Source organism: Mycteria americana, chromosome Z, assembly GCF_035582795.1.
Source record: "Mycteria americana isolate JAX WOST 10 ecotype Jacksonville Zoo and Gardens chromosome Z, USCA_MyAme_1.0, whole genome shotgun sequence".
Taxonomy (NCBI): domain Eukaryota; kingdom Metazoa; phylum Chordata; class Aves; order Ciconiiformes; family Ciconiidae; genus Mycteria; species Mycteria americana.
The window spans coordinates 61,284,388-61,303,146 of NC_134396.1; the positions used below are offsets into that span (position 1 = coordinate 61,284,388).

General features: G+C 35.9%; 1 protein-coding gene across 5 annotated transcripts in view; it reads right to left on the bottom strand.

Annotated features, from left to right (window-relative positions):
- DMXL1 (Dmx like 1) overlaps nucleotides 1–18,759 on the bottom strand; it is an 86,172-nt gene that overhangs the window by 9,063 nt on the left and 58,350 nt on the right. For all 5 annotated transcript variants that reach the window (XM_075488687.1, XM_075488683.1, XM_075488684.1 and 2 more), the window contains 9 exons: nucleotides 12,327–12,490; nucleotides 11,176–11,315; nucleotides 10,751–10,836; nucleotides 8,614–8,815; nucleotides 7,203–7,320; nucleotides 5,801–5,863; nucleotides 3,800–3,886; nucleotides 3,004–3,125; nucleotides 2,747–2,888 (listed from right to left, as the gene is read on the bottom strand). In XM_075488687.1, coding sequence (XP_075344802.1) covers nucleotides 2,747–2,888; nucleotides 3,004–3,125; nucleotides 3,800–3,886; nucleotides 5,801–5,863; nucleotides 7,203–7,320; nucleotides 8,614–8,815; nucleotides 10,751–10,836; nucleotides 11,176–11,315; nucleotides 12,327–12,490 — 1,124 coding nt within the window. The remainder of the gene's footprint in view (nucleotides 1–2,746; nucleotides 2,889–3,003; nucleotides 3,126–3,799; nucleotides 3,887–5,800; nucleotides 5,864–7,202; nucleotides 7,321–8,613; nucleotides 8,816–10,750; nucleotides 10,837–11,175; nucleotides 11,316–12,326; nucleotides 12,491–18,759) is intronic.

Genomic DNA, 18,759 nt, shown 5'->3' on the forward strand with positions numbered 1-18,759 from the left:
GCTTACAGAAACGTGCCTTTGAAAGACTAGCCTAACATAAATCTCTGGTGCAGCGTCTCCAATTTAGAAGCCAAGTATCATTATCAAATGCAAATACCTCCATTACCAATGTAACTGACATGATAGTGCTAGTTTCCCCTTGACAATAGCTGATGGCTAGAACACTGATTGCTTTGTTGAAGAGTTGGTTGCTTTGGGCCTAATGTACAGTAAGACTGAAAAACAAAAAGCTTGAAATCTGACCCACCAGTTATTAAACTGGTGAACATTGGTGTTAGTCATACTGGTTTGGAAGACAAGCTGTTGAACATTACCTGAGTTTCAAAGCTGACAGTATGTACTATTTACTTCAGTGCTCTCTTAGAAACATCTCCTGTAAGAACTGTGTAAACACACTGTACTGAAGGATCTGGTGGTGAGCCTCCTTACTTACCTTGTATGAACTGTGTTAACAGGAAACAGTGAAGAAGAGTAACCAAAAAACCCTTAGAGCTAATAAAACGTTAACTGCCTGAGTATCATAAGTCAAATAGTTTCCCTTGTTGATGGAAGTGAAGCAAAGACAAGAAGACTGAAAAGCCAGTAATGGTAAAGCACAGTATCGATTAAATGGGCTGCAAATTATGGAAAACCAAAGATGGGAACAAGGATCAAAAGCAGTATCCGAAGGACCAAAGTAACAAATAGTAGCAACAGAAAGATTTGGTGAAGGTGGTTGTCCTCCAGATTTGAGTCCTCCTACAGTAACACTATTTTCTCCCAAGAATCTCTGTATCTTCCTTTATTTACTTTGTCCTTCATTCATTACCTTCGTCTCCCCTCCCTAGTGGACAGGTGTCATTGTGTGCTGTGGTTGGTTCTCTACTCTACCACAGGCAAACAATATGCCAAACAAAATTTAGGTCCACTTAACAGCAAACACATTCAACACAAGCATTGCCATATATCTTTAGGTAAGTTTTACTACATTTAAAACAGAAAGTCATGTAAGAATAGTTTACATTAATAGATTATGTAATTACTTTGTTGAGAAATACACAAAGACACATAAATTCTGTGCATACGTATATATATAAAAATGGAACTGAGAGGAGAAAGTGGTGAAGTCATTCAAAGAATACTTGTAGAAGAAACCTGATTGTGATACCAGAGCTGCACAACTGGCAACTAGGATCAGCAGTTCCTAAATAGAAGGGAGAGGTGTAGGTACTAGCACAATACTCACTTCAATGTGTGGATAACATTATCATTCTTATAATGCTCATTCCTTATTTACTCCTCCTAATCATAAAATATTTTCAAAAATCAACTACCATATAAATTAACATATGGCTCTTTCATTCTGCTGCCACTTATGGACTTGCTCTGAGCTGTTAAATGCTACGAAGTGCAGCCAAGTCAAAAGACTTAATGCATTCAGTTATCCAGGAAAACTCCACATCTATGTACAGATAGGCTGAGAGACACAGGTGTCTTACATGACCGTTTCAGCCCAGTTAAGTGGCTCCAAATAAGCATCTCCCAGCTAACAAATCAACAGATCTGCATTATTAGAGAGCATCTATGCTGAATAGAACTAAGGTAAGTATGTCAATGGCCAGACTAGAATTATAATTTGATCTGAATTACATCTGAGCTAATAGCTTTTTGCTCAGGGCCAAGCTTCACTCCAGACACAGAATGTATTTCACCTGTACAAGAGCTACACTTACTTACTACTTACACTTACTACACACATAGAGATGTCACCTCTATAAGAAGGATCAGTTTGCTCAATTTGCTCATGTGGACATAGCCACACTTTACTGGGTGTCCCTCACTCTAGTGTATTTCAGAAATGCCGAATAGTGAAGCTGATAATCTCCTCTAAAACATGATCTTCAGAAGTAAGATACTTAATAATGCTACTAAGCAGAGTTATGGCAAAACTGTGCAGCACTTCAAAGAAGACAGAGCTGACAACAGCTTTGGAGATAAAGTCATACATCAGAGTGATGTCTAGTTCAAACTATGCATAACGTTTGTAGTTGGTCCTATTTCTGCAGTACTGCCTTCCTCATTTTTCTCATGAAACCAAGAATGCTCATTTTTCCCAAGTTTAAGTTGCTCAGTTTCCAGAGTTCAATTAATTTCATTTGAAGCTTCTGTCCTGCCAGTGAAATCTGCTTTAGGAGTTCATTCGCTGTTCTTTCTATAACACAGGCTCATACTAACATACAGTGCACTACAATGGTACTTTGTACCAGAGCAGAAGTTGGTATTTACTTGTAAATAAAAACTGGAGTAGTCTGGAACTCAGAATGAAACTTAAGATTATGCTTAAAATAAAAGCTACCTCGATATTTCACACAAATATTTCTACCCAATTATCATGAATTTATGCCCTGAAATCTCCTGAATATACATTTTTTAGATAGAGCATTTGGCTTCAAGTCATTAAAGAACAATTTAAGCTGCAACTTCTTACCTGAACCCTGATTCTTTATTTTTAAATGATGTATCTTAAGTACAGAAAGCATATATGGCTTGACTAAAAACTTTGCTTGCTTAGTTGGTGTATCTTAAATTCTGTGCAGTATTTTAACCTATTAATCGAATGATCATAAAAAATTCCAGCTTTCCTTGATTACACAGAAAAACTACATTTACTTACACACTAGTTGTAAAATATAACCAGCAACACTGAACAGACAAAAGGAGAGAAGTAGATAGAGTACATAAGGCTAATCTTTGACAAGCGACTTACCACAGATGCACCCCTGCCAGTTTGTGTACTACCAAGCCAAGGCATATTGATAGGTGTGCCGGGATTACTATGAGTATAAGGAGTGGTTCCCTGAACATTTACCAGATCATCACGAGCATGTATAACTAAGAAATCATCAGCCCTATAAATGAAACAACATAATAAGTTAGATTCCAAACAACAACATTAAATACCATGCTTTGTTACACTGATTTATACACAGTCAAGCTGTGATATTGGAAACATAGAAAGTATACCCTTTATTTTCTACTTCCACATCATCATCAACCCAGGTATAGATTTGTGTAGCTAAAATTGCAGAAACGTCCAATTCTTGAATGTCATGACTCGATGCTATTGCAATGCAGTTTCGATTTGCCTGAAAAAAAAGTAACACACACAAAGGTAGATACAAAACGAATACTCAGAAAGGTGCTTTTTTTTATTTTCTCTGGTTATGGTACAGTTGTCCACAAAAACATACACTTAATCAATTTACAAAACCCAAACACTTACATCTACAGATTTATATACTTAAACTATCTAAACTTGACATTTCCCTTTTAAAAGTTTATTTGCATCCGGGATAGCATCACATGCTATTTGTATTTTATACCTCTCTCAAGGAGCTCTAGTTTCTCCTTGCTTTCCTCAGAGGATAAACAAGAGGTAACTATACTACAGTGCTTGCAATCAAGCTCCCTTCCTCCACTTGTTAAGGCTTAAATGGTTAAAGAGGAGAAGAAAATATGACTTCCTGTTTGTCTTCGACAGAGAAGGAAAAATACTCCTACACACAAGCTTAAAGAAAAAGTAGAGGCCACCTCTCCCTCCCCTCAATCCATTGCACAACAGAAAAAAAAGGCAATTTGTCGTACAACTGTTTAATTATGAAAAGATAACTAATGAAGTGCTTTAGAGAAGGGAGCACTAGGTTCAAGCTGCAGCAGGATCGCTGGCAAAGGATCTCTCGCCCATTCACAATGGGACTACCACCTGTTTATCAGGTGGAAGTACAACACAATTAGATTATCCTACCTCCTTTATACTCACCTTATTGACTGCAAAGGCAGTAATGATGTCAGACTCTTTATGGATTATTCTTGCTTTGCCTCCGGGGTATCCCAAATCTGTTTCTATCTGTATTTAAAAAGTAAAGCACATTTAAATACAAACTCCTATGCAACACTGGTTTTACTGGATCATATGAAGTTTCATGTATTTTTTCTCACCTTTAATTCTAAGAAAATATGACAAATATAACATGTAATAATTACAGTAAACCTGTTTCATGTCTAATAATCTAGCTTCCCCCTGCCATGCTGAGATTACTGCAGCAACACAGAAAGCGTAATTTGTCACAGAAGTTACAGTATTGTGTTCATTCTCAAGTTTTTCAGGGATGCAGAAAACCAGCATCCCTGGTTTTCTGCATATAAGAAATTTAAGAAATTTACACTTGGGGGTGTTGATAATAAAAAATTGAATCTTGATGTTTTGTTCCTAAAAAAATTTGCTAAGTCTTTTCATGATCTTAGCAAACACTTTTCACCACTGAAACTGATCAAACAGTCCAAAAGAAGGTGCAGACAAGATCCTGAGCAGGAAAATAAATTCGAACTTTGTCAGCTTATCTATTCAACAGTGTCCACAATTAAATAAATCTGGAATCCTGCACATTCCACTACTACAAACTTTTTACTATCACATTTTCCTTTTTTTTTTTTCCTTCCTTAATGTGATCTAATGTTATATTTGAATCTTGTCTACCTTTTTGTATTTTAGAAATGCATCCAGGTGTATGCCAGCAGAGAAAATTCTAAACTCTACCAGCACTGTAGTACTCCTGTTCAAAATTAAAGAGCTCAGCATTACAAGTATTAAACTGATAGATTACAGACTCCAGTCTGTTGTAGTTACAAAATAATTTTACAGTAAAAAAAAGGGCATTGCCAAACAAATGGAGACATAAAAATTCAAACCTGAATTACAAATGTAAAATTCTGTATTTTCTTCAAAACACAAAAGAATTATTTTGAAGTAGAAGAACTACCATTTCCCAGTCTCTCCCCTTCAATTTCTTAACTCTCTGGTCTTCAAAAGATTTAAACAAGGCTATTTTAGTTGAAAAACAGTAAGATGGTGCTGTCAAATAACTGCAAACAGTCTTTTTCAAAGTCTGAAAAAAGCCTGTAGCTGTTATACACCACGAAGTAGAATACCCTTTTTAAGATTACAACAAAATTGATACTTTGGTGATCTTATATATGTAAAATTGCACAAAACTGCAGCGACAAACAGATACAAAAATATGATCCGTGTTGTGTGGTGAACAAACCCGTATGAAATTAACATTATTTTTTTCCCAGTCAGTTGCAACTACTTGCTTGCTAATACTGCTTTATAGCATAATTAATAACAAGGTAGCCCAAGGACATCACAGGGTGTTCTCGTTTCTGTCTTCTCACTAGTTTTGTAAAAGAACGCCTGAAGAATACAGTATTTGTTTGCATTTCTAGGCATAGTATTATACCTTTTTAGCCTCTCATACCAATCTTTCAAGGAAATTGCTGTAAAGTTGTTACATAGGTTCATTTGTCACCATCTTAAAACTAAGGCTCAGCGAAAATTTTTGGTAGCAAACTAATATGCTAACAAACTGCTCTAACTTCAGTTAACCACTTTCACTTACAGGCAACTATTTTAGCCATCCCATACTGGTGAAAGCTCCTGCACATACTATGTTCCCATAGTACTACTGAATTTTTGTCACTTGGGCATATCTCAACCTCAGCTCTTCACTTGGCATAGCTATGGAATTTGATAATACATATTGTTCTTACCTGGTTGTTTAATGCAGCTTTCTAAGACACAATTAGTTGCAGATAAACTAGTCTTGTTACAGAGCCTAACTCAATCTCTTGCAAAACTGAATTTTTAAGTTTATTTGCTATGTCAGCAAAGATTTTTTTAAGGGACATCAGCACCATTTCAAAAAGGAAATATTTCATAATGATGTAAAGTCTAATTAATTTGAGCATTACTACTGTGTACCTTATTGACGATGGGCTCCTCCACCACAGAATTTTTCATGGTTTCATTGTGCTCCTCTAATGACTTCACCAAGGAAAGAACCACCACAGAACAAAGAATAAAGATAAGACGTAACAGGCAACGTATCAAGGAAATCCTTAATTCCTTGTTGTTTACCCCAACACAGAACAATTGAAACACAACAGCATGTTTGCACACACACACACACACACATGTATTTTATATAGTAACAGTAATTATCAAATTCTAAACTCTATATTCAGTACAGAAGACACTGATTTACTTATTCTGTACTGTAACAGCATCTTGTCCATCTCAAAAGTCAAATTTATTGGAAAATAAGCGATCTCCACTGACATTTTATCAGTAACAAGAGGATACAAAATAAAGCCAACACACCTATGCTGTGTAAGGCTGTCAATGATCCTACCTGGAAACATATAAAGCACATGTAAAATATTCCAAAATACCTTTCCATACAGCATAGCAACATGGCTGCATTAACATAAGATGTGATCAGAAATCGTGCAGCTTCAAAGGACAAGACAAAAGGAACAATTTTCCTTTTAACTGCAGTCTGTAGTGAACACAATTAGCCACAAATACTCAAACAAGCTAATATTCTGATTATGACAGGACAAAGATTAGCTCATACAGAACTCTTTGCTGCCATGGCTTTACTAGTCATTAATACTCCTTTTCTCCTGCATGTTTAATTTGTTCGGATCTGCTTCTTTCTCCTATGTTTCTGCTACTCCATAGGTTTTTCTATAATATAAGTGATTCTTTTGAATTATTGGGAGTAGGGGTAAGAAAGAAAGAAAAGGAGCAACTAACAAGGGAGGAAAAAAACAAACAAACCCACAAAACTCCATTACGGAACCACAACTCTAAACCATTTAACTGAATCTGGAACCTGGAATCCAGCTAGACACTGGGACAAGTTATCAGGGACAGAAATATTAATTGTTTTATGACCATTTTTCTTATTAAAATTGAATCATAACATGATAGAAACCAGTGGATAAACCCAGGATGACTATGGTAAGGACAAACTCAAACTTCTAGAACTTTGACTGATTAGGTTACTGTTTTTAATCTTTGAAATTTTAAAGTTTGTCATTCTTTGGAGGCAGCTTTTATACTGGTCTTAATGAAGAGGCTGACTGTAGCTAAGTGGTGTTGGGTGTCAGTCTACAGTCAAAGACTGATTATTTTTGTTTTCAATGAAACAATGGACAAAGATTTTTAATATACGTAGATACTGTGCTGTAGATTTAGAGTCATAGCCAAGTATATTATCCACTCGTGCTCTAGAAAGTAAACAAGCCAGCCAAATAACTTAAGTAGCAGCTCATAGATTGACCTGGAACATTTTATGCATTTTATATACCATACCAACCTCGTTTAGGCATCGCTTCTTTGTAAAAATATTTCTGATAAAGGTTTCCTGGACTTCTTCCTGTTTAACCAAGTACTGCCAGAGCCTTTTCACAGACAGTGCAACATGACTGTTAGATCTACAGAGCAAAGTTAAAAAAAAATATTTACATCATGCTCATACTTATAAGAGACTGCAATACCTTATATTCTAATCAAACTATAGTCAGAAGAAACGCTGAAGCAAAACTATGCTCTCTAAACACTGTACAAGACCTATTCAGAAGCATTGTGGTACCATCTTTCTGACAAACCTTACGTGTGAGAGGATGTGCAAAAGGAAGAAGGAAAAGAACATGTAGCACTTTCACCTCCTACCTTGACACCTCCTACTTGTCCTAGGGACAAGTGAGAAAACTCTCTTTAACAGATTACACAACAATAAGGTCAGCATACAGATTATGTATTAGTTCATCTCATTCTTTACAACACATCATTTCTGTTTTTATTGCTAATGAGTGCTTCTATCACATGGACAATGAATGACTAACACTTCCTGCTAGGAACACATCATCAGCTGTGTAACATCTCTGAAACAACCATGACTTTTCAGTAACAAAATTGGAAGGACTGTAGAATCAGATCAGACTTCAAATGTTTATGCTTATCCCTAGAAACTCTATGCTCAAGCAAAACTTGTAAATATAAATACGGCTGCTTATGGCAGGCCAAAACGCATCAAACCCTGAATCGCTTTAAATTGTAATTTAAAAATAATGCCAGGCAGCAGATACATGTTAAGCTGTTCCTTTTTAACCAAGTTACTAAAACTAAGTGTGACAATTGTGAGGTATTTTACAACAAAAAGACTTTCTGTTGATTCTGCAACCGCAGGTGACAGTAACATTAAAAAGGCAGAAATCTATTTAAAATGTGACAACTTAAGAAACTGAGCACACTTTTCTGGCTGAACATGCAATTATATGGAGTCACAACTATGCAAATATTATAAATAGTAAATATTTCTTCTCTGATTTTAGGAAGAGATACTGGTAAGAACGTAATTTTATTCCATCCAAAGGTGGGGCAATTATTTAATTCATTGTGATTCACCCTTAATTATGTCCCAAGGCAAATTTGTTATTCTTTATTTTATTGTCAATTATAGTTTTTCTCAAAATCAGTATGTTAAGCTTCAATAAAAGAACTTAAAAAAATTGGAAACTTTTGACTGTTTTTTCTGATCTTGCTTTGGATCAGAGATGCATGAATTCTGCTGTGCACCCACAAGTTCACAATGGATTACAGCAAGTCTAGAAACTGGCATTATATTATATCATTATCGAAGTTATGGTCTATCACACGCCCTAACAACGTAATGCTTGATGTATATTAAAGATATTCTACTCAGTGTTTATAGAAATTAGACTCACCTGAACGGAGTGTTTGTAGGTTCAAGTAAAGTTTTATGACGAAGCAATGCAGGACCAGCAGCTAGGGCATCTTCAGAAGCATGAACTGAAATATAATGTTGAGGTGGACCCCCATATAGCTCAAGACGTCGGAGAAGAACTTGTTCCCAGCGCTGTAGTGTTTTCAAAACTGCATGGCATATCGGGGAGCTAACTGGAAGCTCTAGAAAGACAAGTAAACAAAAATAAAAAAACCCTTCCTTCTCCATTATAACCTTGACAAAGATAATTCCACAGTTGAAGGCTGAAGCGTATTTCAGATATCTCCAAAAGTAACCTTTATTGAAACCTCAACTTGATATTTGCAAGTATAACAAAACAAAAAAAAAAAAAAAAGAGAACTGCTTTCTGCTATCACTGCTAAATACAGGAACAGACTTCTCCAGCGCTGACAGAAATTAAATATCATTGAACAGATCCTCCAGGAAGCTATGTCAAGGCATATGGATGACAGGCGGGTGATGAGAGAAAGCCAACATGGCTTCACTCATGCCCTTCACTCACAAAGGGCAAATTGTGCCTGACTAATCTGGTGGCATTCTATGATGGATTGACTGTGCTGGCGGGCAAAGGAAAAGCAACTGATGTCCCCTGCTTTTGACTTCTGTAAGGCCTTTGACACAGTCCCAAGCAACATCCTTGCCTCCAAATTGGAGGGATATGGATTTGATGGATGGACTATTCAATGGATAAGGAATTGGCTGAATGACTGCATTAAAGTAGTTGCAGTCAACAGCTCAATGTCCAAATGGAGATCAGCAACAAGTGGTGTCCCTCAGTGGTGCGTGTCGGGAGCAGTACTGTTCAACATGTTTGATAATGACATAGACAGTGGTAGTGAGTGCACCCTCAGCAAGTTTGCAGATGACACCAAGATGTTACCTGGTGCAGTTAATTTGCTAGAGGGAAGGGATGCCACCCAAAGGGACCTTGACAGGCTTGCAGAGTGGGCCCATGAGAACATCATGAAGTTCAACAAGGACAAGTGCAAGGTCCTGCACCTGGGTCAGGGCAATCCCCCGTATCAACACAGACTGAGTAACAAATGGATTGAGAGCAGCCCTGCAGAGGAAGACTTGGGGGTACTGGTGGATGAAAAATTGGACATGAGCTGCCAATGCGCGCTTGCAGCCCAGAAAGTCAATCACATCCTGGGCTGCAGAAAAAGAAGGGTGGCCAGCAGGGTGAAGGGGGTGATTCGCTCCCTCTAATTCATTCTCGTGAGACTCCACCTGGAACACTACATCCTGCTCTGGGGCCCCCAGTACAAGAAATACATGGACCTGTTGAAGCAGGTCCAGAGGAGGGCCACAAAAATGGTCAGAGGGATGGAACACCTCGCTTATGAAGAAAGAGTGTGAGAGTTGGAGTTGTTCAGCCTGGAGAAGAGGAGCTCCAGGGAGACCTTACTGCAGCCTTTCAATACTTAAAGGGGACTTACAAGGAAGATGGAGAAAGGTTTTTTACCAAGGCCTGTAGTGACAGGACAACGGGTAGTGGCTTTAAACTAAAAGAAAGTAGATTTAGATTAAAGAAGAACTTTTTTATGATGAGGATGGTGAAACACTGGAACAGGTTGCCAGAGAAGTTGTAGATGCCCCACCCCTGGAAGCGTTCAAGGTCAGGTTGCATGGGGCTTTGAGCAACATGATCTAGTGAACGATGTCCCTGCCCACAACGGGGCAGGGGGGGCTGGACTAGATCATCTTTGAAGATCCCTTCCAACTCAAACCATTCCATGAGTCTATGAAACAAGGAGTAGGAATGATGTAACTTGAATTACAAAAAACTATAGGATTTCCACCAAGAAATAAGTATTGTAAACATTCTTGTATGACTAAGAGACAAAGAAAAAACTAAGTATGCAGAGACTTCTGCTAACTACTGAGCATTCCTTCTCACCCACTCATCTTACCCACCCACCATGTTACTTCATAAATATACCTGTATGATAAACAGTATCAGAACAATTCTGCCCAGATCATGGAAAAATTAAGAACTTTTGAACTAAAAATAAAGCTACAACATATATATTATTCAATACATTACTGATTTTAAATGTGGTTAAGTATGAAAAGACAACTCTGCTGCTTATTACCTGAAAGATCATGTCCAGCCAAAGGGTAGAAAATCTTCAAATTGTGAAGTACCAGCTGAACCATTGCCAATCTCATCAGTGACCAACTACCAAGAAAGCACTAGTGAGTCATTTACTAATAGAAAAATATTTTTTTCCTCACTTATTCACAATTAGGATTTAAATATAGAGCTTTAAATCCTCATGATAAACTGCTGATAACTACAAATAGTATTTTAGAATATTATAGATACTTTGAATTCAAAAGTCACTATATCATGTATTAATAAAATGAGTAAAATAATAATTGTGAAAAATTAACTACTAAGTCTAGATAATGCACTGCCATGAAATACCAAGTAACTGGTGTATTATCTCAAAAATAGAATGCCAGAAATGCAAGTCTAGCCATTGCAGAACATCCTGCATTCTAAAGAGTTACTTACCTGTATGAATTGGAATTAGAATGCTCTTGATTGTGTGAATTTGATGCAAACACATCTCCATCAATATCTTCATCATCTTCACCACTTTCCTGACTCTCTTCTGAGTCATATTCCACTTTACTTTGTGATGGAAGAAAAGGCTAAAAATTTAAACAATATTCCTTGAGTATCTTCTAGCCAACATCTAGCATTAAATTATCTTTTAAAAAATAAATCATTATAATATTTAATGCTTTTTATAAAGAAGCAGGCATATCATCTTGCTCAACTTAGTAACATTTGGAGTTTGTACCTCAAGAAAAGGGTAACTGCCCATGAGCATTGCATACTTCAACAGCTTAATTATTTTTTACATTACTCAAAATTCTAATGTGGAAAATGAAAATAGTAACAGTTTTCCAATTCTTATTTTGCTTTACTTTCATGTCAGATAATCAAACCACACATAGGACACACAAGCTTGTTATTTGTCAGAGAGAAGCCAAAACCACCATTGTATTTTCTCTCTAGTTCTTCCAAGGGCTCAGAGGACTAAAGAACAAGAAAATCCTACCCCTGCCTAGAGAGTTCAATATTTATGATAAGGCCACCATCAGTGCCCCACTGTGTTATTCAGTATTTGCAATTTCTTTTCTGTCCTTACTCCTAAAATACTGCTTACATATTTATTTTGCTGATATGGCTAATATTTGACATAGAAATGAGCCATACAACTCCGTACAATTATGTAACTTTCTACAAAGAAAGATCTGCCACAGCAGACTTCACAGAAGGCAACATCATTTGATTCCCAGTAAGTATACATGTTCATTTCAACCATTTGAAATAGACGATAAAAAGCTTCTCACATTTCCTTGTTCATCTAAATAGCTGATCCATAATTACTTATTTGTACTCTGCAACTGTAAAAAGCAACAATTTTGTTCACACCATTATCTGAAAACAAATTAATTTCATAACAACAGCTTTAAAGAAAGCTCTTTAAAAAATATCTATAAGCAATGTTTTCAAAAAAGCTAAATATGAGTCATAAAAACAGGCAGCTTCTATCACACATCCAAATTGATACCTAGAATAAAGACTAAGAAGAAAAAAATTACCATTCCAGAAGTGACAGAAGATATTTAACTACCATAACAGCAAAAAGTTACCTTTGCAATGAAATAATCCCAGATGCTAAGCTCAGGAGGAATAAATCTTTCTTTGTAAAATGGAGATTCTTGGTCTACCAATGGCAATGCAGGCAACTGAGAACTCTCTTTTGGAGAGGCTTTTGATGACAGCCTATAACGTTTTTGCTGTTTCTCTCCATCATCTACAGAGGAAGAAAATACAGTATGTTGCTTTAAATTGTCTGCTCCACCTCTCTACTGCTTTTAATAACAGGATTTATAATAGAAAGTAAAAATCTTCCTCATTACAAGTTTTCAGAATTTTATCTTAACATTTCTGTAGCAAATAGCATAGAGAATGTTAATCCTCAAATATGCAAAACTAGTACATAACTAGAACTCCAGAATGGGAAAACCCCCAGCACAAATAATGCAGAATACTAGAGTACACCCATAACTGCATTAGCATTAGAAGCTTTCTCCCTACAACAAAGATGACAAATATTGTTGCTCAAGCGACAATACCGCAAAACTAAATTACTTTAATAAGCACTACTGAATACCGATTATGCTTGTTTTTTAAGAGAAGTCAAGAGTCTTTTTTTTCAGAATATATAGTACAAATATCTAAGCTTGCCATTCCTACTCCAAGTTTTAACTCTGTGTCTCCTTCCAGAGGAGGTCTGTACATTTTTCTAAAATTCTGATAAATCCATATGTCCTGACAATATATTTCTCCAGCAAATACAAAAGATCCCATTTTAACTAATACAACCCGATATATGCCTTATCAAACAGGGAAGGATTAATTATTTGTAACAATACTCTAACTCTTAGGAGCTGAGGGGTCCCCTCAATTCCCCCAACATTGACTTTTTTCAGAATAAGAAGCGTCTACAAGAGATTTATTTGAATTACTTTCTTGATGATTACAGTATTCAAGGAAACAGCTCATCCAAGCTATCAGAAACATCTGAATGCAGTTATATCACAAATGAATGAACAAGCAAACTTCATTTCAGATCCCTTATTTTCTTGTTAATTGAGAAGTATCAACTTCACAAATATGGGAAAAGTAATGGCTTACTTAAAAAGGAGCTCACATAACCATCTTAACCTGAAATCATTCCGGTTCTTGGTAGGTGAATTGTATACCAATACAGCCTTTCTGTTAGTAGAGAAGGAATGATATTGATTTTCACTGTCCCTGAGCAGTAAGTTCTGGCTCTCCAGAACACTTCTGAAATGGAAGGGATGAGGGGAAAAAGGGAATCATACTTGCAGATTTGATACAACATGGTGGCCTGCATTCATCTTCCATTACAGACAAAATGGACTTGAACCCATTTCCTACTCGATTGTAAAATTTGTTTTTTATTTTCAAGCAGATACACATAATGCATGGAGATTAGCTTCTACAGTGAAACAACTGAATGGGTTCAAGACTTAGGTAAAAAAAGAAAGCCAAAACATTAAGATAAAAAGGGAGTCGATTTTTTGAACTGCCTTTTGAAGTCCCCAAAAATTTCAACACCTATTTAGCAGAGTACTGAACGTTTACTTTTTTCTTAAGCATTTCAAAATCTCCCTTTTCCAGTTAAGGTTTGAATACTATGACATCACCCAAAAGAATCACGGAACACAATTAAGTTCCACCCCATCCTACTAGGTTTTTTTTTTTTAAGTGCAAAAAAAAAGCAGTTGGGAAAGAAGAGTATAGATAAACTTTTTGGTTGTTTCTTGTTTAAATGGGGTTTTTGTTTTGCATAAAGCAATAATGAGACCAGGCAGCTAGTAAAAGATCTCATCTAAACACCTCTTAAATAAAGGGGAATATGGGTTGCCTTATGATTTAAGTCTTTGGCTGATGTAACAGCAGCAATAAATAGGCTCCAAGAAAGCCAATCTGCAAGCTAAAAGAGCTGACCTGGAGGTCAGATATCCCTACCACTGAGTTCAAGCATCAATATGTTGGGCTAGACTGGTTGCAAGGCTGAACTAATATGAACATCACAAACACAAATGGGTGTTTTGTTTTAACTTTCCTTATTCCCTTCTGCTACCAAGGCCCCACAAAACTAACTGCCACTGAAGCTTCTGAAATTACTTTCTCCTGTTAATAATGCTGGGGATGGCACAAAAAGAGCCACCATCCCTATGTATGCCTGGAGTGAACTACTACAAAGAAGTACTTCCTATACCCTTATTTTTTTTGTTTACATGTTTAATCCACAAGAGACACTTGAGTCTTGATAGATGCCTGACAGACTATTTCCTTCAAAACTCTTAGGGGTACTCTGATCACTTGAAAACAGAAGGTCTAACACTCTGGGCAAAAGAAAAACAGCGCTCATTTAAGAACAGTTATATTCCACATATAAGACTTACATGCTCTTTACACAAACTGAGCCAACTGTAAACCCTGAGGGAGGTAAGATTTAAGTTGATTTTTAAAAAAAAAACAACTTTGAGTTTTCTTCATACCTCACAACTATGATTTTTCTTTTTTTTTTTTTTCCAAATGGGCATATTCTCTGTATTCACAGTGGCTGATGGAATTTTTTCATAATTTCTGGTCATTTTTGGACCAGAAAAAAATGTATTTTTCCAAGGATTTTCAAAAACATTATTGACCACATATGAAGATGACCATTACCACTACAAGCAGTTGAACTATAAATTAATTTATATATAGAATCTAATAAAAGTTGAAGAGACCATTTCATCTTTCATCTTGAAACTGGGATATGTTAATGGTCTGTGTTGCACTACTATACTGTATCACAATTCCCACCCCCCGCCCTTTTAGGGATACTATTTGAAGTCTACTTACCTGTACTAAAAGTCACAAATACAATAGCTGCAGTACAATGCATTTTCATTTCATTATTTAAAGCTCATCAGTTAAGAAAGAGCATGCACATGCATCACTGTATGAATTTTTAGCAATTGCTTTAACAAAAAAATTCACTGGGCATAAAATAAGGAGGAAGTGTTGCATGATACAGAAATAAAGAAGTATATGCTTGCATGTCATTTTTCTAAGCAGAATTCAAAAAGTAAATGCTTTAAAACAGCACTTTTTCCATTCTGTTACATCATTCTTTGTATTTTTAAGAATACTGCAGGTTAGCTCTTGGAAAAAAAATCAGTATTTAAGGCAAATGAAAGTACAACCATCTAAGTGGTTTGAAATACATACTACTACTGCTAATTTCTTTTTTTGCATTTTAAAAATCTTTAAATAAATTAAATTCATTAAAAATCTGACTGTCATTTGGGATTTCAGATCTGTCATTTGGGATTTCAGATCACCAATTATATTCACTTTCAAATTTCTCATGTATTTCTAGTTAAAACTCTTTCACTTGTTTTTTGCATTCAAAACATTTATCTTGGATCCCATTTTACTTATAAGACAAATGTAAAATTTATCTTATTTTCCAATAATATTGTAGTATTTCAGACAAGGAAAATGATTCTGCCAAGATCTAACACATGCAATGATACTCAGAAGACATGTTGCCGTGTCACCTCCCTTCCACCTTCTCAGGAAGGGCTAAAAGGAAGATATCTCTCAATTTCCCTAAAAACTGAAGTGCAAGTCAGATTTAGTGTGGTTCATTGAAGACTGTGTGCAGGCATGAAGCATCAACACCTCAACACCCTATGAAAAACACAAGTCTTCATTAAGAGATGTAAAATTATGAAGTCTTCCTCTTACAAATGCATCACCCTTAACTGCAGGCATCACCAAATATCAGCACTGCTGAAGCCCAGAACAGAGTGGAATGACAGAGACATGACAAAGAAATACTGATTTTAAATCACACCTTGAATCATTTTAGTAAGCATAAAGCCCCCCACAGATTTCTGTAATTCTTTGGGAAGCTATGAAAGCCAACTAGAACAGCAACCTGGTGAAAGCCTACACTGCTGGACATTTCATCTTCAAACCTAACAAGAATTTGCATTTTGCAAGGTTACAAATCCTGAAGTTTTCAACATGATATTCTGCTTACTCACAGGCAATAGCCCATGTGGCCAAGGCGATAAATTTAATGAATTACCCCTCAACAGTAGCAATTGCAATTAAGTTCCATAAGCTGCAGTTTGATTACTATATGTACACAAGACTGTAGATTCTTTGTTGTATTTATGCACGATTTAATGAGTAGTGATTCACTGAAAAGCTCAAAGCAAGTATATATTAAACTCTCCGATGTTTCTGAAGACACTGTGTACACTGTGGGCATTTCAATAAATGGTGAACAGAAACCTCTCAAAAAGTCAGATAAGCACAATGAAATACTAGGTGGCACACACGAACTTTGTGTATCTGTCCTGTTCTGACCATCTAAGGCTTCTTCTACTGAGCAAAAATAACTCCATCATTCACAGTGCAAACACTTAAAGACAAACTTCTAATCTGTTTTAATGACTGACTTAACCAAGAATAAAAACAGTAATAGTGAGAAGACAAAGACTTTAATATAGAATAGAAAGGCCACAAAAGTCATGAAGTACTCAGTACTCCAAAGTACTGTAAGAAAACAAGCCCGACACTGCAGTCTCTAATTCTGAGCTGGAATTCAAGGCAATTATTCTCACATTGATGTCAAAGTTTCCATTAGTAACAATATCGCAGGGAATTCTTCATTAAAAAGGAGCAGTTTAGCATGGCTGTTGTAGGCCCTGACACAAGCTGGAAGGCTTTAAAACTTGAGGAATCTGTATCCTTTTACCTATTCTGAGATTAAGCCATTCCTGGAGATAAAGTCTAAAAATGAAGACCTTTTACTGCCGTTCCTGATTTGCTGGTGAAATTGAGTAGCAGATATATAGCACTGTTGGATCTAGTCTGAAGCAGAAAGTTTCTAGTCCGAAGCACTACTAATGCAAGTTCAGTTTTTGTTGTTGTTTTGTTTTAGATTCTGCATGAAACCTACCTCACAGTAGGTACAGCAAGCAGATAAATGCAAGATGTCTAAGGGATTGTTTTTTCTTTAGAATTGCCTAAGCAAAACTTGGCCAAACACTAAATTAATCTTCTGCTTTGATGCTCTGTTCCTCTAAGTCAAACATTTATAAAATCTGTAATAGTATGTTTTCTAGGAGGTCATGAATAATGGTTTGTGGAGAGGATTATGAATTAATTCAGAGGATCTAACAAGAGAAATACATGCATAAGACTAACAGTAGGACTGCACAACCTATGGATAAATTTTATGTGCACATCCTCATTATCAAGGCATCTGTTTCTCAAAACCTCTGGTATATCAGGCAAAACTCATCACAGTAAGAGCTGACAGTTTATCATTTCTCCCTACCAAAGTTCAACTATGACAGTACTCGGAAATAATATTTGTCTTAAAACTTTTTTAATTGCTTCGAAAGTTAGGACAATCAGCGGAGAAAAATAACTCATCTTAATAGTCAAGTATTACCAGATTTCTGATTTTCTGCATCTGAAACTCAAAATGACAACTTTAAGTCTATAAAGTGTACTTGTAAAATACTCAAGTTTTGGAAGTAGTTTTGCATTTAATTTACTCTTGTAGTATGGAATAATTGAATATATGAAATGAAATTATGGATTTCTAACTGTTAAAGCAAAATTCAAACTTTTCCTTAAGAACCCTCTGGATTATAGAGAAGTTACCATCTCTATATAGACTTAAGTTACAAAAGAGTTTTCTGAGGCAGTTTTGAAGATAAACTATCTGGTAAATATGATTCTGAAAAGATCTACTATAATCAACAACAAGGTTCTTTTTCAGATGCTAATTGCCTCTTTGAAAACAAAACACGTCCACAATTTTAAGACATAATGTAAATTCTAAAATGTTAACCCAGTTCGTCAAAATCATTTGCTGCAATTGCAAAAACAAGAAACACATCTGGGAAGTGTAACATGTCAGGCAGCTCTAAAAAGCCTTCAACTGCCATGCTTTGTCTGATCTTTACTGTGAAAGAGGCAATAAAACAATAGTTTTTCATACAAACTAATTCCTAACAGAGGTCAGGATTTTACAAGACTACCAGGAACTATTTTTAGTGTCAAACTATTTTAGTTTGTGTCTAAAAGAAAAATAATGTTTATTTAAGGAAAATTTTATATCTAAAGCTATTATATGCTTATGTCAACTAACACAGAAAGGGAAATCATGTAACTTTATCAGCCAGCACTGTACATAGTACTATAATCTCTTAAAACAAGCTTGAAAGTTGGAGATCAACATCCACATTTAGATAAAGTTCTAAAGGACTGGGGGGGGCGGGGCAGCAAGGAGAAGACATGCAGGACATACAGTGTTATACTAGAATTTTTAGTGTTAACAATTTTTGGCTTTTGATCTCCATTTGAGAGTGAAAACATTTCACAAAAATCTAAAAATAAACTTCAGAAAAAGAGTCTAGTTATGCATAACAAAACGGAAGCTATACAAAGTCTAAATCATATTATGGAAGA